Here is a 21,378-nt window from a genome sequence, read left to right as displayed (position 1 = left end):
TCTTGTTGGGTCATTTCCAAATTTTGTCGCAATTTCCAATACGCTTACTTACATAATCTGGACTCCACTTGCAAATGTGCTTTTGTTTCAGAGATTCTGATTTTAGTATGGAAACATGTCAGGATCTAACAAATCACATTTGCTATGTTGTTTTCTAATTTTCTTTTCACTGTGAAAAGAAGGAGAAGGGGAAAGATGGTGCACTGCTTCCACTGGGAACAGCTCACAGCTTGAGGTCCTCCCTACTCTTCTGGGAGTACCCAGCATCTCCCTCTAGTAGGTTCATGAGATATTGACCCACCATCCCCAACTTACAGAGGACCATGTGACTCAGGTTCTGCTCATCAGAACCTTTCATCCTCTGCCTGCAAAAGATGGTTTAGGGGCATGAGATCCAAGTTCGGCCAATCCGAGACAGGCTTGAGACGCTGGCTACAGTGATGGGGAATTTGTAGAGGGACTGACCCAGCTTCTGGGCTGAGTCTAGGGCCCCTGGGGCCACAACAATGAAGGAAAAAAGTCATCAAGGAGGAAAGGAGGAACCAGAGGGAGACCTGACCTTGTTAAGGTGCCTGGATCAAACTATAGCTGAAGGTGGACCCATGAATTTTGCGTGTAATTTCCTTGTTGAAAGTTCTACCCGGTTTGCCTTGGTTTTCTGTCACTTTTATCCAGTCTTTCCAGCCACCCCTACACATCACTTTTCCCATATTCTACTTGGGGTATCAAGCTCCAGAGCCACACCAGTGGGAACAAGGGTGTTGGATGACCTCTCCCCACCCCCACCGGACCTCTTCTCCAAGTTGTAGGAGGAAGAGAAAGAAGGGAGGAGCGGAAAAGGAGGAAGTGGGTTGTTTACAGACTGTGGTCTTCAGCTGCTGTTGCGAAACTTTTGGAGCTGGGTAGGCACTAGGGGGGACTGGGCTGGGGGGCTAAGGGTGGGTCCATCCCTCTGCTCAGCCTGCTGCCCATCGGAGGGGCAGCTTCCCACACCAGGGCTGGCCCTGGGTCACAGGGGGCCAGGGGTAGCTGGCATACCCAGCAGCCCGTCTATACTCAGTACAAAGTCCGTGGGAGAGAACCGCACCCCTGGGGAGAATGGACAGGCAGCTTCCCTTTCTCCAACTGGGCCGATGCCCACCCGGCAGATAGGGCCTGTGGGAGCGCCCGCCTCCTTCCAGCCTCATAAAAGCAACCCCACGGTCCTGCCTGGGTCAGTGTCAAGTCTACGGAGGCATCATGGCAGACAGATCCCTGCACCTGGTGGTTCTGATCCTCCTCGGGACAGCCCTGTGTGGTGAGTGGATGCGGGATGACCAATGGGGGCCACCAGCTTGCAGGGCAGTCAGCGAGGTGGCCCCTCCATCAAACGGGACTATTCCCCAGCCCCACGTGAACAGAAGGCTCTGGAAACCAAGGAATTCTCCAAACTTTTAGGGATTTGGGGGTTGTTTTTTGTTTTGGAGGTGCCAAGCAGCTTGCAGGATCTTATTCCCTGACCAGGGATTGAACCCCTGCTCTTGGCAATGAGAGTCCCAACCACTTGACTGCCAGGGGATATTCTTAAAACTTTGCATCTAGCTTTCCACACACTGGAAAACCGAGAGGCAAATGCTGGCAGGGATGTTGGGTTTGGGCAGCCCCACTTTCCTCGTGTTTAAATTGAAGCCATCAGGCCCAGTGTGTAGGCATGGGGTTTTCCCCAGGTTCCCTCACTCCCTATTGTATGTCTTCTCAGCTGTTCCTCCCTGGGGCCCCGGGAGGTTGTGATTCTGTTGGGGAGGATTGCAGGATGGAATTCCAGGTCTGAGGGGGTGTTACAGCCAATGGAGGGTGGGGTGTTGCAGTCGATGGGGGATCCCGAGGGCTGGGCTGCAGTTACCCCCGAGGTCCTCACGCTGACCTGCCTACTTCTAGCGGCACAGCCCCGTGGCCGGATCCTGCGTGGCCAGGAGGCTCCATCCCACTCCCGGCCCTACATGGCATCCGTGCAGGTGAATGGCAAGCACGTGTGCGGAGGCTTCCTGATAGCAGAGCAGTGGGTGATGAGCGCAGCGCACTGCCTGGAGGACGTGTGAGTGGCCCGGGGCAAAGAACGGGGCCAGGCGGGGCGGGGCGGAGCGGAGGGGACGTGGTTCTGATGTGCGTCCACCCCACTCCCAGGGCCGATGGGAAGGTGCAGGTCCTCCTGGGCGCGCACTCCCTGTCGCAGCCGGAGCCCTCCAAGCGCCTGTACGACGTGCTCCGCGTAGTGCCCCACCCGGGCAGCCGGACAGAGACCATAGACCACGACCTACTCCTGCTGCAGGTCTGTTGGGTCTAGCCGCAGTCCCCCCGTTGCTCTGGGGCTCCGCCCTGCCCTGGCCATAACACTGGCTCCTGCCCCATCCCCCAGCTCTCTGAGAAAGCCGTGCTGGGCCCTGCCGTGCAGCTCCTGCCATGGCAGCGCGAAGATCGCGACGTGGCTGCGGGCACTCTCTGCGACGTGGCGGGCTGGGGCGTGGTCAGCCACACCGGCCGGAAACCCGACCGCCTGCAGCACCTACTCCTGCCGGTGCTCGACCGCGCCACCTGCAACCTGCGAACGTATCACGACGGCACCATCACTGAGCGAATGATGTGCGCGGAGAGCAACCGCCGGGACACCTGCAAGGTGCGCAGGCGGGGCGGGACGGAGAGGGTACCAGCCTGCTGGGGTTGGGGCCTGTAGAGGGGCGGGGCAGCGGGGCAGATCTACTGTGGGTGGGGGCAGTAGAGGGGCGGGACAGACAGGGGACCAGCCTGTTGGGGGTGGGTCCAGGAGAGGGGCGGGGCGCCCTGGGGACGGGGCAGAGAAGGGCAGGTATGTTGGAGGGCGGGGCCAGCAGAAGGGCAGCGCACGTGGACAGGCCGGACGGGCACGGCTGGCCTGAGGACAAAAAAGGGTTGGGAGGAGAGGTGACAACTGGGAGAGGATGTGGATGCGTTGGGACCTGAGCTTGAAGGCTTCGAGGGGCTGCTGCGCAGAGACGGACGGAGGGCGGGAGTGGAGCTTGAAGTGGCGGAACCGAAAATCCGGAGGCGAGGCCTTGACGGGCGGCGGTGGGTGGACCCTGGGGAAACTGAACAGTGAGGGAATGATTGGGGCCTCAGGGCTGAGCGGAATTGCAACAGGCTGGAACTGCAGCAGGCTCTGCTGCTGCTGCTGCTGCTGCTAAGTCGCTTCAGTCGTGTCCGACTCTGTGCGACCCCAGAGACGGCAGCCCACGAGGCTTCCCCATCCCTGGGGTTCTCCAGGCAAGAACACTGGAGTGGGTTGCCATTTCTTTCTCCAATGCATGAAAGTGGAAAGTGAAAGTGAAGTCGCTCAGTCGTGTCCGACTCTTAGCGACCCCATGGACTGCAGCCTACCAGGCTCCTTTGTCCATGGATTTTCCAGGCAAGAGTACTGGAGTGGGGTGCCATTGCCTTCTCCGGCAGCAGGCTCTAGTGGAGCCGAACCAGGATGCGGGAGGGCGGGCCTGTACCGTACCTCACGACCCTGCTCCCCGCAGGGCGACTCCGGAGGCCCGCTGGTGTGCGGCAGCGTGGCCGAGGGCGTGGTCACCTCGGGTTCACGGATCTGCGGCAACCACAAGAAGCCCGGTATCTACACGCGCTTGGCGAGCTACGTGGCCTGGATCGACGGCGTCATGGCTGAGGGCGCAGCCGCCTGAGGAGGCCCTGAGAGGCTGCGGTCACGGGGCCCGAGCAATAAAATCATCCATTCCTGCACCCGGTCCGCTTTTATTGATTGCATGCTGCCTGCAGGAGTGGACCAAAGCGAGCAGACTGAGGGGGTGGCGGAGTTCTGGTAATGATGTACCAGAAGGCAACCAAAAGGCTGAGACGTGCCTGAAGGAAGGGCATTCAGGCTCAAGTCCGGAGGCCCCATGCCCTTCAAGCCTGGCTTCACTTTATGCCTAGGCCACACGGTGGCGCCCTTACTCTTCCCAGGAAATAGAAGTGTCCTGAGACCTAGCAAGGGGTGCGGGTTGGGGTAGTGTCCCCTTGGTTTCCACTTCTCAAGAGGAATGTGAAGGCCTACTGTGTGCAAGACCCTGCTCTGGGCTGAGATCTAGGTACACAGACAGTTTGTGTTCTTAGAACCGTGTCCCAAATGGGGAAACGCTCAGAGACGCTATGCGACTCTCCTGAGCAGCCTGGAATTCAGCCCCGAGCAAGGCACCTGGCCGCGTTCAGAGGCCGGCCTCACATGCAGTGTGGCTCACTGACTGTCCAAAGCTGACTGGTGTCCCAGAGCAGCTCCACTGATTGGGGGACCAGATGACTCACCACCTTCCTGGGTCTTGGTTTTACCCTTCTGTGCAAGATGACAGGGCAGAACCCAGGGACTGAGGCCCTGGGCCCTCTCCCACTTGGACAAGGGGCCATTGAAGCCCAGCACCTACTTGGCCCCAGATGTTAAGCCTGACCCACAAAGGGAACCTCTGACCTCCCTTTGGTCAATAAAGAGATTGAGGGTCTGAGAGATGGTCATGTGCCCGAGGAACTGGAACTGGAAACTGGCCAGGTGTTTTCCTGCTATGAAGCGTTCATTCACATGGAAGCTCTTGAGACACAGCTAAGACCCAGCCCTGCTCATAGCAACCAGGTCAAATATTCCCAGATGCATGGATGGAACTTCTGAGTGATACTGATGATGGGCTGGGGGTTCTCCTAGGTGTGCTCAGGATTTTTTTTTCATGTGGGATTTAAGAAGCTGCATGCACTTAAGTGAGAGTGGAAAGGAAAACGTAACTGCTGGTCAGTCAGCCATCACAGACTCACTCCTCCCGTGGTTACTTCCTGAATTAAGCCAAGACACTGGGAAGTGGCCCTGAAATGATCCAGTTGGGAGGTGGAGCAGTAGGATTACCAGATTTAGCAAACAAAAATGCAGGCTGTCCAGTTACATGAGAGTTTCAGGAAAATTTTGTTAAGTATGTCCTATGTCCCATGTAATATTGGGGACAGATTTAGACTAAAATACCATTCATTGTCCATCTGAAATTCAGACTTAACTGTTCTCCTGCATTTTATCTGGCAACACTAGTTGGGGGTACAGATGAGATAAAACAGTGAGCAACAGCCCCTGAGGTCAGTGGCTGGAGCAGAACCAGATGGAGCTGGTGGGGCAGGTGGAGGTAGAGGGGACTGTAGGCCTCCAGTGGGAGACACAGGCTCCTACCATATACCCAGGTGTGTGTGGGGGGGCACGTTGCTGCAGTCATCTGTGACCCTGGACCCTGAAGGGCTTCTGCTTCCACTTCTATCTGGAGGATGGTGTCTTCAGCCTCCTCAGCCACAATGGGGTCCCATGGGCCTGGCTCTGAGGAGACTGAGGGCACAGGAGACATCCAATCAGAGGGACTGAACTGCCTCTTTCTGTCACAGGAATGCCTGCTCTTGTCCCCAGAAGGGGACCTGTGTGGACATGGGGTGGGGGAAGGATGAGGGGCAAGGAAACCTCCCCACCCACAAACCCCCTCCCAACCTGGAAGGCTTTCCAACAGGGCCCTCAGATGACCTGACGTTTCTGGATAGCCAGGCATGGGCATGCCCATTGGGCTCGTCACAGCGGCTCTTGGACACTCCGGTCATCCACCACTCAGTGACAAGCTGCCCTAAACTCGGTGATGCTGAGCCATCCCATCCCCTTCATCTCACTCAGCTTGTGCGGGTCGGGGTCACACAGGCATGGGGGTGTCCCTGCTCCATCCCCTGGGTGACCAGACCCAAGGGGCCAGCCTGCAGGTGTCCAGAGGCTCTAGGAGGAGGCCCAGGAGCCAGGCCAGGTCCCACCAACCCCAGGTCAGCCGGCACCACCTCCCCTGCACAGGATGGGTCGGAGCAGGTCCAAGGGGAAGGGACCAGGACTCGTCCTCCAGGGAGCATCTGAGGATGGTGGCTGTGGTGTAAACCCCCACTATTTAACCTTACAGCAATGAAATATGAGTGCAAGAAACACGCTCACTTTTCTAAAACAAGTAGCTGCTTTAAAGACTTTAGAATGACTTCAGAAAGGTAAGTGGCTTAAAAAATACATGGTCAAATGAGGTAAAAGGCTGAGAAAATATATGCAAGAACCTGGGCCATGTGCCGCTCCGCCAGAGAGGCTGCCCATTTCAGGCCCGTTTCTCCAAGGGGCTGGGGTGCCAGCAGCAGCACAGGGTGGGGGGTACCCCACAGGTCCCTGCAGAAAGCACCACTCAGATAGCAAGACATGGACACCCCTGAGTGCTGGGGCCACAGGCAGGTGGGCCAACTGGCCCAGGTAATGGGGCCCCTGGAGCGCTGCCAGTCCCTGAAAGCCTGACACAGCAGGCAGCATGCTAACCTCCGCAGGACGCCTACCCAGCCTGCCCTCCCTCGAGCTTCCAGAAGGAAAACAAGAGAAGCAATTACTGCTTAACAGGCAAGTACTGTGTCTGGACTCTGGGGAGCCACATAATTGGTGAGAGTGGTTGCTGGTGAGGCAGGACCCCTGGGGGCCACAGCCTGAGCTCCCAAAAACCTGGTGGGGGAGGGGAGGAAGGCAGGGAGGCAGAAAGAGACAGAGATACTCCTGTGTGCAGGAACCCAGGCAGTAGGGAGCAGCCCCCACCCACATCCAGCCCACTGCTCCCTGCTGGGACGCCTGCGTCTGGTAGACAGTAGGTGCTCAATAAATGCTGGCCAAGCAGGAAAGCAACACACACAGGCACAGAATCCCATGCCTGTGGAGGGGGATGGGCTGTGGGGGGGTGGCGCCCAGGACACCAGCAAGACACCTGCTGCCCAGGGGGACGTTTCTGGGGCCTGCCCATGTCAGAGACAGCAGTGACAGGTACAGGTGGGGGACCCGAGGCTGACGCCCGGTTGGTGTCAGTTGACAGTGGCCACTGGACGCCTGGCAGCTTCATGTGTCATGTTCTAAAGCAGAGTCCTCAGATCCTGGACCCTCTGAACTGGGACCTAGGGGTCCTTGGGGTCCTGAGGGGCGGCACTTGCCGTGGTTCTGCCTGGGGCAGGCCCCAGCCTATCTCAGTTACCACCTCGCAGGGTGATCACGTGGCTAGGTCCTCCTCCCAGATAAATCAACAGGCTCCGAGGGAGAAAGAGGCTTGACGGCTGGGCTGAGGTGCCAACTTGAGGCTTCAGGCTGTGTCCTCACTGGCCCTGTCGGTTACAGGGGTGCTGGCGCAGCAGACAAGGCCCCCAAAGCATAGTTCCAGGGTGGTGGTGTCTAAGAACACCCAGCGAAGGTCTGGAGCACATGGCTGCTCTGTCACTGGCAAGAGGATAGCATGGCTTTCCTGTAAGTTCCTCAGGAATCCACTGACATTTTGCACAGCAGAAGAAACCATAAACAAAACGAAAGACAACCTACAGAATGGGAGAAAATATTTGGAAACGATGCAACTGACAAGGGTGCAATTTCCAAAGTATACAAACGACTCATATAGCTCAATATCAAAAACCAACCCAATCAAAAAAATTGGCAGAAGATCTATATGGACATTTCTCCAAAGAAGACATATGGGTGGCCAATAGACACATGAAAATATGCTTCACATCGCTAATTATTAAAGAAACTCAAACGAAAACTACAATGAGGATTCACCTCACACCAGTCAGAACGGCCATAGTTTAAAAGTCTGCGAATTCTGGTGAGGGCATGGAGAAAAGGAAACCTTCCTACATTGTTGGTGGGAATGTAAGTTGGTGCAGCCACTGTGGAGAACAGTATGGAGGTTCCTCAGAAAATGAGCATTCTCACTCCTGGGCAAATATCCAGGCAAAATTATAATTCAAAAAGACACATGCCCCTCAATGTTCACTGTAGCACCATTCAGGACTGTCAAGACACGGAAACAACCTAAAGGTCTATCAACAGATGAATGGATAGACACATGGCACATAGATACACAATGCAATATCGCTCGGCCACAAAAAAGAAGAGTCCCACTTTCAGCAGCAGTGGATGGGCCCAGAGATTGTCATGCTAAGTGAAGTAAGTCAGACACACACAAAAAAAGACAAATATCACTTGGTATCACTTACATGTCAATCTAAACTATGACACAAATGAACTTATTTACAAAACAGAACCCAACTCAAACAAAGAATGCCAATTTATGGTACCAAAGGGAGAGAGGGGAGGGGTAAACTGGGAGTGTGGGATGAGCAGATACACACTGCTACTATAAAAAGGATGAACAACAAGGTCCTACTGTACAGCACAGGGAACTATATTCAATATGCTATCATAAGCCATAATGGACAAGGTATGAAAAAGAACACGTGTGTATACATATGACTCAATCACTGTGCTGTATGCCAGAAACAACACTGTAATCCTTACAATAATAACTTTAAAAAAATTATTCAACTAAGAATTAAAGGCCATAACAAGTGAAAAAAAGAGAGAAGAAAAGAAAGAAAAAGAATGCACTTACAAGCCGGGATGTAGTCAGGGGTAGCTGAGGGGCATGCGCCACCAGAGCCCCCCACACAGGCAGTTCTTAATCCAGCGCTGCTCCCACTGTTTGACGGCGGTGGTCTTGTTGGGCGACTTGAGCATGGTGACGCAGCCGCACCTGCAGATAGAGCAAGCAGGTGGGTGGGGTGCCAGGCAGGCCGGCTGTAGCCACAGGGCCTGGCACATGCTACTCCACCTCAGGATCGTGTTCCCTGCACCCCTACACCCCACACAGTGAGCTAATTCCTCCATATCCTTCTGTCCCCACTCAATACCACCCCTCACTTCCCTGAGTGGACAGAGGCTGGGCCAAGCCTAGTGGTGTGACCCTGGGGTCGTCTGGCAGCAAGCGAGGCCCCATGTGCACGAGCAGCGCGGAGGCGGCCACTCCTCCATCTCTGCCCTTGTCAGACCACTGGGAGCCCCAAGAAGGCAGGCTTGGGCCAGCCGCTCGCTGCTACCCCCCACCTCGGCCTCACCCTTTATCAAGACCGCCAGGGATACCCACTCAGGAGCCCCAGACAGACACAATCCTGGGACCCTGGCCCGTCGGCTGGGAAGCTGCCAGTGGCGGAGTGGAATGGCATCTCCTGCAGCCACTCACCTGGTACACGCCTTGCAGGCCTCCGTGGGGTAGGCGCCCAGGTGCAGCCTCCGCAGGTGGTCCATCTTGGGCTGGCCCGGCGCCCTGATGGAGAGGAGCAGGGGAAGGCTCGGGCGTGTGCACATGCATGGGCGCACACATGCATGCACACACGCAGACACAAGCACATGCGCACATACAGACGTACGGGTCAATCTCCTAGAGGCAAAGCGTGTGTGAGAACACGGAGAATCCAGGAGCCAGACTCCTACACACCCTCTGCCCACAGGCCCCTGCTGAGGGTGACGCCTGGAGCAGAGTGGAGCGAGCCCATCAGGATTTCTGAGGCTGGGGCACTCGTATCACACAAGTTTGAAAACTTCCTAGAGTGTGAAAGCCCTTTGGCGACCAGCCGCCTCTCTGTGTAAAGTGTTTCCTGAAACTCGAGCACAAACCACAAGTGTGTGATTCATCAAGCCGTTCCTCCCACGGCTTTAGAGATGAGAAAGAAAATCCGGAAGTGGAGGAGGAAGGCCCAGAGTCTTCCCGGAGGGGAAGGGGGCTGTGGGGATGCTAAGGCCCCTCCCCAGTAAAGGACCACTTGAGAATCCATCCCATGACACCCTGAATGGGAGGTGGCCTGTGGAGTCCTAGGTTCGCCTTCTGGCCTGGCGTCTATCTCTGGACTGTCCCTTGGAGATTGAGATTACCTGCCTGTAAAGTGGGGACAAACCCCCACCGAGGGTGCTGCTCCCTCAGCAGGCCTGGGCTTTCTGGACTCCGTACATCCAAAGAATGGCCCCCGAGGTCACTCCCAGCAAGGTCTGCCTAAGAGTGTTCTGCTTCCTGGCACCTTGGGACCTGCCAGGCACTCTGGGCTGCAGCGCGATTTATGGTGGGGGCTTGGGGTGTGAACCTGAGCTCCAGAGTAACCAAGGTTGGCCAAGTGGGCCCTCCATGCGGGCCGTGACAGGCTAGGGGGAAGATGACGACACCCGGACAAGCAAGGACACAAATTAGTACAAGCCGATGACCTGTACACTATAGTACAGTATAGTGTCTGGATGGAGGGAAGTGACAGGGCAGGGGAGGTGGGTGGGGCGGGGAGGAGTCTGGGGGCAAGGAGGAATCTCAGGGGCAAGGGAGGGGAGGAGTATCGGGGGTAGCACTCAGGTCAGGCTGGAAGGAAGCAGCAGGCGCAGCATGGGCAGAGGCCCTGAGACAGACATGTGACAGGGAATGTCAGGCAGGTCTAAGGGAGACTCTTCTGAAAGAAAAGGTATCCAGGGCCCTGAGTCAGAGGTGAGTGCGCATACCTGATGAGGCCATCCAGCTGCAGACCAGTGGAGCTACCAGGAAGAGCAGGGGCCTTGCCAAAGTGCAGGCGCAGGGGCTGCTTGGGCTGCAGGCGGCTGACCAGTCCGTCACTAACAGGCAGCCAGTCCAGGCTGGGGATGAGCAGCTGGCTGGGCAGTAGGCAGCACTCATCCACCAGCGCCTCGTCTGGCTCACTTGTGGGACCCTCGTCACGACCTGCGGGGGGAACAGGGGACACAGGACATCATGCTTAGCGGCCCTACCCATAGCACTGCCCACCAGGAGGCATCATGGCCTCCTCCAGGCTCACAGAGCGCCAGGTGCAGGCCCCAGCCCTGCCCTGACTTCTTGAGGAGCCTGGGAAGCTCCTCCCCCTTCTCGGGCCTGGTCCTCTCCTCTGTAAAATGGGGACCCATTTATTTATTTTAAAAATGTGCAGCGAGTACTGGGTGCCCTTCCTGGCATCAGGGAGGCAACAATGACAAAGCCTGGTCCCAGAAACACATGACACAGGACAAATAGGAGCCTAAGAGTGGCCAATGTTTACTGAGCACCCACGGTGTGCCTGGATCTGTGCTAGGTGCTGGGGAAATAGTAGGGGGACCACAACAGAGCAAATTTGACCAATAGGAGATTACATTATGGTGGGGGGACTCAGCCAGGGCTTGTATTTTGGTGGGGAAATGAGAGAAGAGGAGTAGTTGTCTTACAGCAGATCCAGAGCTTGGTGAGCAGGCGAAAGAGCAGGGACATGCTGTCCTGAGTGTCTGAGGTAGCCGTGTACACAGGCAGGCAGCTGGGCTTCAGCAGGCCCCAGATGCGGATGACAACCATCAGCTCTCGCAGCATGCCCAGCGACGTGCCATCCCGCAGGAAGCTGTGGCCTGGTCGCAGCGGGGAGCCCTATGGGGAGGAAGGTTCTGGTTGTGTACTTTCGTGTTTGAGCATTCCAGGACCTCTGTGAGTTGCCATCAGATGGCCTTTGGGGAAGGGTGGGGCTTCTGGGAGGACCTGAGCTGGAGGAAGTGGGGCGGAGGGCACACCTGGTTGGGCAGACTGGCCAGCAGGTACAGCACAAAGTCGCCCACCCACTGCAGGAGCTGCTGCAGTGCCTGGAGCGTGTTCATGTCCAGAACGAACTCCTCCGTCTTGAGGTTGATCATGACCTTGTCAATGTCTGGGAGGGGACAGGCAGTCAGGGGAGGCTGGGACCTCACATAGGGGGCCCTGGAGGGCAGGGCTGGAGGGAGAGGCTCCGGGTACCCACAGCAGGGCTTCAGGACACCTGACGCCCCTTGGACCCCCTGGGCAGGACAGCCTGGAATTCCTGCCGGCCTCCAGGCGCCCACACATACAGTGCCCCTGGGGATGCCACCCAGGCTGCCTCATCTTTGTTCCCAGTAACACCCACCATGTCCCCAAGGGCAGTGGTGGGGGGAGGGGAGCACATGCAAGACACCTGAGGGATCCTCCCTGGCAGACAGCAAGGGCACTTGGAGGGTGGGGGTGGGACCCAGGGTGGCCTGCAGGATGGAGCTGGACCCACCGACGTCTGTGATCTTGGCACAGATTTCGGTCAACCGGTCGCCAGGACTTTTGTCGGGTGTGTTGAGCACGTGCGGGCGCAGCAGCGACTTCAGCGTGGAGCTGATGGCGATGAGGAAAAGCTTTGCGTGGTAGTCACAAACGCGAGTCACCGTGCAGGGCGACAGCTTGCACAGCGAGGCCTTCATGGCCAGGATCCGGGTGGACAGGACCTGGGTGGCCATGATGTGAGCAATTGGGGCTCGCGCCTCAGGGCGGGGCCAGAGCAAGGCGCTGGGCCCAATGGGCAAGGGGCTAAATCTCTGGGCCTTGCCCTCCTTCTGGCAGAATCAAGTAGAACCTTCCCTCACAGGACAGCAGGGTTTCAACCTGTGGGTGGGTCTACCTCAGGGGCCAAAGGGCCACGTCTGGGATCCCTAACGATTTGGGGGTGCCTGGCATGAAGTGGATAGGGGCGGGGATGCTGCTCTACCCCACCTCACTCCTCGACCCTGATGTCTCCTGGGATGCCACGACTGAAGGACTGACAGCATCAATGTGCGCGTACACAGCTCAGCCGAGCACTGAGTGGCTGGACGCTAGCGGTATTCCTGGCTCTGAAGCCAGCTCCCTCCTGTGCAGTTCACGCCGGCAGCACCCTCTCACATCTGAGCTCTCTCAGATCTAAGCCCCGCACATCCGAGCTCTCGCACATCTGAGCGGGCTGCTAAAAACCACGCGACCTCTCCTTTCTGTTTCCTCCTCGTGTTGGAGACCGAGGCACAGAGGACAATTCCGGATTCCTAGCAGTGCTGACCTCATGGAGGCTCTAGGTTTGCAGTTACGCCAGGTTGCGTCTGGGGGATCATTTCTTCCTGCCCCTCTCATCTTTAAAACTCGAGGTCACTGTTCTTATCGCAGGGGCAAAGGCCTCCACTGACACGCAGAAGCAGGTGCAGCCAGGCCTGCAACCGCACCCTCCTGGGCTGAGAAGGCAGGGAGGTGGGCTGCCTGACCCACGGGTAAGAAGGGGGCCCCAGGGGAGGGCGGGGAGGGGCCGGCACCTGCTGCAGCTCGGCCTTCTGGCGTGTGTACTCCTCATGCAGCTTCTCCACCAGGCTCTGCACCATGCCGGGCTGCACGTGCAGCAGGATGTCCCACCAGTCATAGCCAGTCACCATGCAGTACTCCAGCAGGAAAAGCAGGTGCCGCAGGGCCAACCCCACGTCCAGCGAATGGCCCATGGATGGCGAGATGCGCAACATGCTCAGCTGTGGGGAGAGGGCGGGGCGTGAGGGGATGGGAGTCTGAGCACCAGGGACAGGGCGGGCTCAGCCCATGTGGGGTCCTGGCCTGCCTCATCTCCTGTCACCTGGGAGGGCTACAGAGCCACAGCCTGGCCAGGGGGCATGAACAGAGCCCTTTCCACCAAGGGTGTGCCTGTGGGGTGGCAGGGCCTGCAAGTCCACTTGGGGGCCACATGGTCCCTCTCACCAGGCCAAACCCATCCCTACCCCACCCATCCCAGATGCCGAGGGTAGGGCCAAGTAGGTACACTGCCCGATAGTGATTTCCTGGGGAGTAGGGGGCACATGCACGTGTGACCAAGTGTGTAAACACATGTAGATGTGTGTAAGCAAGTGTGAGAGTGGATGTTGAGAGGCACCTGTCCTCTTGCCAGGCCATGGATGGGTTCCTTTTAGAGGCAAGAGGCCAACACAGGGCACCTGGCGTGCATGCGGGGGAAAGGTGAGGGAGGCGTCAGAACCCCACGTGAGGAGAAGCCACCCTAAGCCACCTCCTGCACAACCCCCACAGGCCACAGGCCTCACCCTGCAACAATGACCACACCCCACAGAGGCATAGGCCCCGCACTCTTGGCACCCCCAGCACAGCACTGACCCTGCCGTGGTTGTCAATGCCCACGAGGGCCAGGGAGGTCCAGGAGAGTTGCATGGCCTTGAAGTGGACGGCGGGGCCTGTGGTCCGGGGGCGCTTGAGAGCTGGCTCGTCTATGGGGCGCGGGGCGGCAGAGCTGTAGAAGATGGCCATGGTCTGCAGTGAGAGCCGGTGCACGATGTGGACACTGCCGTCGTGGAAGGCCAGGGCCAGCCCTGGGGGCACATGCAGGTCAAGTGGCTGAGCCCAGCCTTGGACAATGGGAAGTGGCTACACCGTGCTCAGCTTGTTGGCAACCTCAGAGCCTTTCTAGCTCACTGGATATCAAGAGCAGTGTCCTCATCCCCACTGGGACTGACGTAAGGCTGGGCCAGGTTCCCATGACCCTGAGACTGGAGGCCAAGGCCACAGTGCACCCCTCCCTCTGATCCCCAGGAACCCTGAGACACTGTACCGAGGCCGGGGTAGAACTGGGTGTCACTGGCCACCTTCAGGTCAGTGTTGGTGAGTGAGATGGGCAGCTTGGGCAGTGCCACAGCAGACACACGGTCCAGGTCATTGGTGGCTGACAGAATCCGCCATTTGAGAATTGTGGGTTGTTTGTCACCAACTGAAAGGGGGTGTGGGAGACAAGGGGCAACAAAACGAAGACGAGACTGAAACGCAACAAGGGTGGACTGGACCCAGCGCCCTTCCCCTCCTGGGGCTCCCAGCCAACTCACAGGAGCAGGGAAGGGGGCGGGGGTCCCCCACAGGGCCCGGTTCTGGGCCCTTCACAGCGACGGGAGAAGGTGTCTGCCTGGGCAAGCAGCTGTCAGGGGGCAGGGGTGGCCACCTTGTCCCCTCGAAGGAGCCAACGTGCCGAGGAGGGGAACCCATCCCAGACCTTGCTGCCACACAAACCCCAAAATTCTCCTGTGGACTTGACTGGTGTGCACGGGGTTCTCTGTCCCTGTGGTCCAAGAGGTCCTGGATGGACCCCAGCTCCCTCAGGAGAGGGACAGACAGGCCCCTCCTGGCACCCACACCCTCGGTGCCACAATGGAGCCCCCCAGCAAGAGGCGGGGTGGTTCCCATCCATCTGGGCTTGGTCTCTGCGTGCTGTGGGCAGAGGTGCCCAGACACCAAGGTGACGCTGAGACAAGCCCAGGCACCCAGCTGGTGGCCAGCACTCCAGCTGCCCCAGGGGGCCGGCAGACTTAGGGAAGCAGGCCGGAGCAGTGAGGTGGCCCAACCTAGGAGCATCCAGGAGCAGTGAGGTGGCCCGACCCAGGAGTGTCCAGCTCTGTTTCTGAAACAGAGTTTGAGGCTGGCTGTGATAACACACCTCTGCGCCCACCTGTCCTGAGAGCTCTGCCCCAGACGTCTCAGCAAGAGGAGTCTCCTGGAAAATGTCATCCCACAGGGAGAGAGAGGCCCAGAGAGGGGCAGCACTGAGCAGAGCTGTCATGGTGACAGCCAAGGCTATCCCTAGAGAGGGAGCACGTTCAGGCCAGGCCCGCACCAGCTGCCCAAACTGGCTTCCTAACGGCCTTGGCCGTTTCTAGGTCACAGAGGACAGTGGCTGCTGTCAGAGGCTGAACAGCTTGCCTGAGTCTACCTGGACCCACTATCCACCCAAGTCAGGCCACCGCCTCTACTGCGGGCTGGACAGTAGCTGGTAGGGTGGGGCCCGAGGGAGACCAGTGTGGGCAAAGGTTAGGAGGAAGGGGCAGGAGAGGCAGGTCTAAGAGCCCACAGGGCCGTGAGGCTGGGACAAGGGATGGGGTGTGGGGGCAGCAGGTGAACTCAGCAGAGACCCTTGAGCACCTGGATGCCTGCCTCGGGAAGAGGCTCCACCAGGACGGGAGGCCCTTCTGAGTGAAGTCTGGTCCTACTGTGATAAGGTCCCAGGGTGGGACCGCACAGCAGGTGGGGAGCAGGGCCAGCGTGGGACTCGGGAAGGGCCAGGACCCCACTCAGGAGGTGCAGCGGACCACCCTCACACAACTCCTCTGGGACTGTGTTGAGCAGCGTATGTAACCCACCTGCGGGTGGATGGACCTCAGGGGCCTCTTGACTCAGGCCAGTCACTCCAGGGCCATGAGCACTACTGGCAGCAGGAACGCCCCGGGCTATGTGGCCGCGGTTCACCCCCGGCATCTCAGCCACATAGGTATCAGGAAGCGGGCCCCTCTGGCGGGGACGTGGGGATCCACGTGGGTGCAAGGTCAGAGAGGGAGGGAGAGGTGGGCACGTTCTAGCAAACTCAGGCCACCATGGTGCCGCCTCGCTGCACGCAGGGTAGTCTGAGTGTGCCTGGCCACCTGGGCGACTCACCAGCCGGAGAGAGCTGCTGGAAGATATTGTTCACAGGAAGTCCCTCCTTGCGCAGCGACCAACACTCCACCACACTGCTCGTCTGGCTGGATGCACACAGCAGTACCTAGGGATGGGTGCGTGGTGAGGGGCCTAGAACAGCCCATGGCCTCTGCGGGGTTCTGGCTCATCTTAGGGCTCACATGCCATTGTGGGTACAACCCAGGCCCGCCTGGCCCGCGTCTGCATCTGCCCACCCACTGTCCTCACTGCCCTGGGGAGTGCTATGCTGTGCTGGAGACGGTCATCCATGGTGCCCTGGCGGGAAGCAAAGGTACCAGAGAAACACATCAGGGACTGGTGAAGCTACGGCTGGTCAGTACAAGGCTACGAGGGACCTCAGGGAACCTGGTGCAGGTAGCTCAACTCTGCCCCCAGAGACCCCCCCCCCATCCTGGTCCTGGGACCCGGGGATACATCACCTTATGGAGCAGAGGGGACTTGGCAGGAGGGATTAAGCTAAGGCCCCTGAGATAGGGATGACCCTGGTTTCCCCAGGGGGCCCAGTGTCATCACAGGGTCCTTATAAGAGGGAGGCGGAGGGTCAGAGGCAGAAAGACAGGGGATTTGCACTGTTGGCTGTGAAGATGGAGGGAGGGGCCGCAAGGCAGAGATGCGGTGCCTCTAGAAGCTGGAAAAGGCAGGAGCCCCTGGAGGGAGCAGCCCCGCCCAGGTGTGGGTTTAGCCTTGAGGTGGCAGGGTGGGCTCACCTGCTCCGACATGTCGCGGGCCAGGAACTTCAGGTGGGTGATGGCGGGCAGCCGGTCGCGGCGGCTGAGGTCGGTGGTGCAGCGCATGAAGAGCGAGGGCAGGAGCTCGGTGTCAATGCGGCACTTCTCATTGACCACGCTCACGCACACCTTGTACAGCTGGACCGGTGACGCACTGCTGCCATCCGCCGTGGCCACCACAATGTTGCCGCCACCTGTGAAGGCAATGTCGGCCAGAGCCACGCGGCCGCGCAGCCGGCACAGGCTTTCAGTCGAGGTGAGCACCTGCCCGCTGGGCTTGAGCAGGGACACAGTGACCAGGCCGCTGACCGTGACAGCGATCCAGCCCTCCATGGGCTTGCCCCCGAACAGTGTGAGCGATGGCGAGAACTTGACGCGGGAGAACTTTTCCCCGAAGCTGGAGGCACCAGACTGTAAGGGAGGGGAGGGGTCAGCTGCAGGGGGGTGGGGGTGGGGGGCCCAGTTCATGCTCGGCCTCTAGGGGTCTACCTTCGTGGCCCAAGGACCCCCTCCTGGGAACCGCACCCTCAGGAACACAGAGGAACCAGGCAGCAGAAGCCTCAAGAGTCCAAGCCTGAGGTCAGATTCAGCTTCAGCCACTGAGCGCTGGGTGACACAGGCCTCTCTGACCCTCTGTCCTTGTCTGCATGTCCAAGGACATGATAAGGAGGTCACAGCTAGACACATGAGGGACAGCAGTCAGCCGTGTTTTCCTTAGGGCCAGACAGACATCCAGTGTTCTCAATTGCTCAGTTCAGCCACTCCCGGCTCGTGCGTGGGCAGTGTGGGAGCACGCCTGAGCCAGTGCACAGAACAAGCTGGGCACCAGGCAAGTGGCTGCAGGACTCAGATATGCCCCCTGCAGGCAGTGCTGGGAAGCGCAGCTGCCACTGCTCTTTCATCTTTTCATCTTTTTGCCCCTGGGCCACCAGCCACTGCTGCGCTGGCCTCTGCCCCAGCTTTGCCTTTCCCAGCATCCCTAGGGGCAGACCCTAGGGAGGCCTGCCCCCCTGACTCCTTTCTGTCAGCACAAAGCATCTGTCACTGAAACAGCACGAGCTGGAGACTGCACAGAGCTCCTCCGAGCAGTGGGAGACTCTGCCCCTCTGTCTGGGGACGAGGAGCAGACTTACTAAGCTCACCCAGGCACCCCCAGGCTCATGGGACTAGACATCCAGGGACGGCAGGGCTGACCACAGCCCCAGCTGAGTTTCCCGGACGTGTAGGTGAGAGCAGTGTTGGAAAGAAAGAAGCAAAAGCCCCCAAATGAGCCCCAAGGGGAGATGCTAAAAGTCTGAAAAAGAAACCTCCCACAGAAAAAACGGTCCAGATGGTTAGGCAGTAAGCCTTGCAATGAGTCACTCCCTAGGGGAGAAGGAACAGGAGGCAGACACAGGGAAGGGATGGAAAGGTCATTTCCCACAGCATCATTCTAGGAGGGCCTCCTGGCTTGGGAGCAGAGCTGACCAAGCCACGTGAGCTCTTGCTGCTGCCATAGGCCTCACCCAGGCATGGCCCTGACCAAGCCCCCCTTGCTTTCTCATATTGAACCCTGACCCAGCCCCTGGCCCCACTTGACAATGAGGATGGCTGAGGTATGACTTGGAGACTGAACTCAGCACCCTAACCCAGGAGGCTCCCCTCTCAGGGGGACACCGGGCTGAACCGTGGGGTGCAGACAGGAATCAAGGGCTGTCACCACATCAACCACGTAGGAGATGCTAGCAACACAGATGTTGACAACTTGGTGGCAGGTGTGACAGCCTGGCACCATGAGAGGAGGAGCCAAGCCCTCCTTGGGCTTGAGGCCTGCTCCCCCAGGCAGGACATCCACCTTTTCCACGTGCAGGGCCAGTTTCACGCCGTTGTGCAGCCAGGACAAGGCCACGATGGGGTCCCCTTCCACCACGCTGCCCACGGGGCTCTCCCAGCTGTTGGCCAGGTGGTCAGCCATGCTCCAGCACTTGATCTGCCCATCGGCATCAGCTGACAGCAGACGAGAGCCTGGGGAGAAGGGGGAGATTGGGCAAACCTCTGTCACAAGCCCCATCTCCACAGTCCATCAGGGTGGGGGGCCAGACTGGAGGTGTAGAGCAAGGGACCAGCACAGGCGAGTTCAGAAACAGGGGCAAGAAGAGCAGAAGCCTCAAAGGCACAGGTCAGGGTTTCAAGTCCCAGCTCTGAGCCCAGGGCCAAGGCCAGAAAGACAGAGCAGGCAGCCCTGGCATTCAGGGTGGGGGCTGCCCTCACCGGACTGGTCCCACTCCAGGCAGGTGATGGCCTCACTGTGCTCTGAGCGGATGGAGTGCACGTCCCAGGGATGCTCAGTGTCCAGGATATGGATCATGCGGGTCAGGTCTGCAAGGGACAGTGAGGTCAGTGCGGCAACAACGGCCTGGTGCCCAACCACCCCAGGGGATTGGGGTGTCGAAGCCCATCAGGAAGTGTTGAAGCTAGGTTGCAGGGGCTCCAGAAACATGATTTATACACAGGCAGCCTGAGGGGAGACCCATGACCCTGCCTTCTGTGAGGTTACAACTGTGCTTTCAAAATGGACCCAAAACACCAACAGCAGGTGTCTCTCCATGGAAAGTTAGGGTTCTCATGCTAAAGTTTCATGTTTTCCTAATTCTCTCTAAGAAGTGCATATTGCTCTGTGGTGGGAAGAATACCAGCCCTGTGGCAGAGTGCACCGCAAAGCTGATGGTGACACATGCGGCTGGAAAACTCCCTCAGGAGCCTCAGCAAGCCACAAGCGGCCACTGCCCCCTCTCCCCCTGCCCCGCAGCCGCGGCCGTTCCTCAAGGTTATCTCTGTGCCCCTCAGCACCCCTGTCTCAGAGGAGGAAAGCCCATGGGAGCTGGGGGGGAGGGCCCTATGAGGGGGCCTGGGATGGGGGGTGGCACACCTTGGTCATCACTGCGCAGGTCTGTGGTGAAGGCGATGAGGTTGCGGCAGGACCAGGTGCAGGCCAGGGGACCCGACGGGCAGTGGGTGCTCTTGGGCCATTTCTCCCACTCACAGATGTAAGCCAGGTCCATGGCTCCCAATTGCCAAGGTCACACAGGGAGGACGGTCACCAGCTCCTACAGGAGGGAAGACAGGCTTGTCATCCATCTTCACAGGGTGCCTGCAGGCCCCGAGTGCGGTGGTGGATGCTGGTTACCACGGGGGACAAAGTGGACTCAACCCCTGCCCTGCGTGTGGCCAGGGAGCTGCGTTTTACACAAGCATGGCCAGGGATCAATCCATGCAGTTGGAAGGAAGAGCATGTCAAGCGGAGAGAAGAGCCAGTTCAAAGGCCCAGAGGCCTGACTGAGCCTGGGGTGCTCAAGCAGTGTCTGGGCCTGCAGAGCAGGAACAGAGTGAGTTGGGGGCGTGGAGCAAGGTAAGGATGGGGAGGGGATGAGGCAGGTCTTGCAGGGCCTGGGGGTTTCACCTGGAGGGAGATGGGAGCCCCAAGAAGCCTGTTTCTGTTTCACAGGCCCCTCTGGCTGTCTGGAGGGCACGGCTGGGGAATGGGGTAGAGGTGATGGCACTGGTCCAGGTGCACCGTGACGAGGACAGTGAAAGCTGCGATGAGAGGGAGCACCCAGGTCTATTCTTAAGAAGGAGCCCGTGGACACAGGAGAACCAGTGAGGCTGCCTTAGACAGAGGCAGGGAGGCAGGGTGGGGGTTAGGCAGCACCTTGGGGCCTGGCTTCCAGGGGTACAGAAAGGGTCAGTGAACGCTTCCTGAGCAGGCTCTTTGCGCCCAGCAGCGACTAAGGTTATTTCCTTTCACCTTCCCAATCACATTACCCGCTCCTTCTTAAAGCCTCGCCCCGGAACACTGAGACCCCATCCACAAGCCCAAACAGCAGTCTTTTTAAGCTCTGCCCCAAAGCCCTCCGGCCCCGCCCCTACAAAATGTGCTTTCCAGACCCCACTCTCAATTTGTCCCTGGCTTCCCCTGGCCCGGCCTGAACTTCTGTTTTTATCCCAAAGTTTCCAAAACAATCCCAAAGCGCCTCCTCCACACACCTGGCCACCCAGGACCCGCCCCAAGCCACCCGACAGTCCCTAAGATCCGCCTCAAATGCATCCCAGGCCCTCCCCGGGGAGGTACAACCTTAGGCCCTCCCCGATTTTCCACCGCCCAACGCAGGGCGCCTCAGGTCACCCCAAATTTCCGCCACGACCCCCAGACCACGCCCAGCGCATTCAGGGAGCGTACCCAGCACCCTCTGCTCTCCAGGACCGCCCTCTGACTCCACAGGCCCTGCTCCGACCCACAATCCCAGCAGCGTCGGCGCCATCCGGAGGCTGGTCGACTGCCCAAGCCCCCAGCCCCGCACTCACTGGACCAGCCTGTACGCCCACCGAGAAGGAGGCTGCCGTCTGCATTCGCTCTAACGCCCCAGCTCCGGCGCCGCCATCTTCCTAGGACCAACCAGTCTCCCGCGCAGCCCGGCTGCTTCCCGGAGACTTCTGGGACCTCAGTG

The 21,378-nt window shown here is 58.8% G+C and overlaps 2 protein-coding genes across 7 annotated transcripts; one reads left to right on the top strand and one right to left on the bottom strand.

Moving 5' to 3' along the window:
* Nucleotides 1-830: 830 nt before the first annotated feature.
* On the top strand, nucleotides 831-3,753 carry CFD (complement factor D). The gene is made up of 6 exons (XM_027546678.1): nucleotides 831-902; nucleotides 1,149-1,297; nucleotides 1,918-2,074; nucleotides 2,164-2,308; nucleotides 2,396-2,653; nucleotides 3,534-3,753. The coding sequence occupies exons 2-6, from the start codon at nucleotides 1,240-1,242 to the stop codon at nucleotides 3,693-3,695; spliced, it is 780 nt and encodes a 259-aa protein (XP_027402479.1). The 5' UTR covers nucleotides 831-902; nucleotides 1,149-1,239; the 3' UTR covers nucleotides 3,696-3,753.
* On the bottom strand, nucleotides 3,750-21,370 carry MED16 (mediator complex subunit 16). Of its 6 annotated transcripts, none has more exons than XM_027546672.1 (17): nucleotides 21,236-21,370; nucleotides 20,334-20,467; nucleotides 19,803-19,980; nucleotides 19,145-19,252; nucleotides 18,729-18,898; nucleotides 16,874-17,305; nucleotides 16,125-16,230; nucleotides 14,260-14,415; nucleotides 13,809-14,020; nucleotides 12,971-13,177; nucleotides 11,929-12,139; nucleotides 11,426-11,559; nucleotides 11,093-11,285; nucleotides 10,382-10,598; nucleotides 9,087-9,170; nucleotides 8,460-8,600; nucleotides 3,750-7,386 (listed from the first exon to the last, which is right to left on the bottom strand). In XM_027546672.1, the coding sequence occupies exons 3-16, from the start codon at nucleotides 19,933-19,935 to the stop codon at nucleotides 8,474-8,476; spliced, it is 2,490 nt and encodes an 829-aa protein (XP_027402473.1). In that variant the 5' UTR covers nucleotides 19,936-19,980; nucleotides 20,334-20,467; nucleotides 21,236-21,370; the 3' UTR covers nucleotides 3,750-7,386; nucleotides 8,460-8,473. The 6 variants fall into 6 exon arrangements, with proteins under 6 accessions (XP_027402473.1, XP_027402475.1, XP_027402476.1 ...); XM_027546674.1 differs by having other exon boundaries at nucleotides 21,257-21,361; XM_027546675.1 differs by lacking the exon at nucleotides 21,236-21,370 and adding an exon at nucleotides 21,111-21,229.
* Nucleotides 21,371-21,378: the final 8 nt, after the last annotated feature.

This window comes from Bos indicus x Bos taurus, chromosome 7 (genome assembly GCF_003369695.1).
Source record: "Bos indicus x Bos taurus breed Angus x Brahman F1 hybrid chromosome 7, Bos_hybrid_MaternalHap_v2.0, whole genome shotgun sequence".
NCBI lineage: Eukaryota > Metazoa > Chordata > Mammalia > Artiodactyla > Bovidae > Bos > Bos indicus x Bos taurus.
Note: the sequence above shows the minus strand (reverse complement) of the source record. Positions and strands in the feature narration are given on the sequence as shown.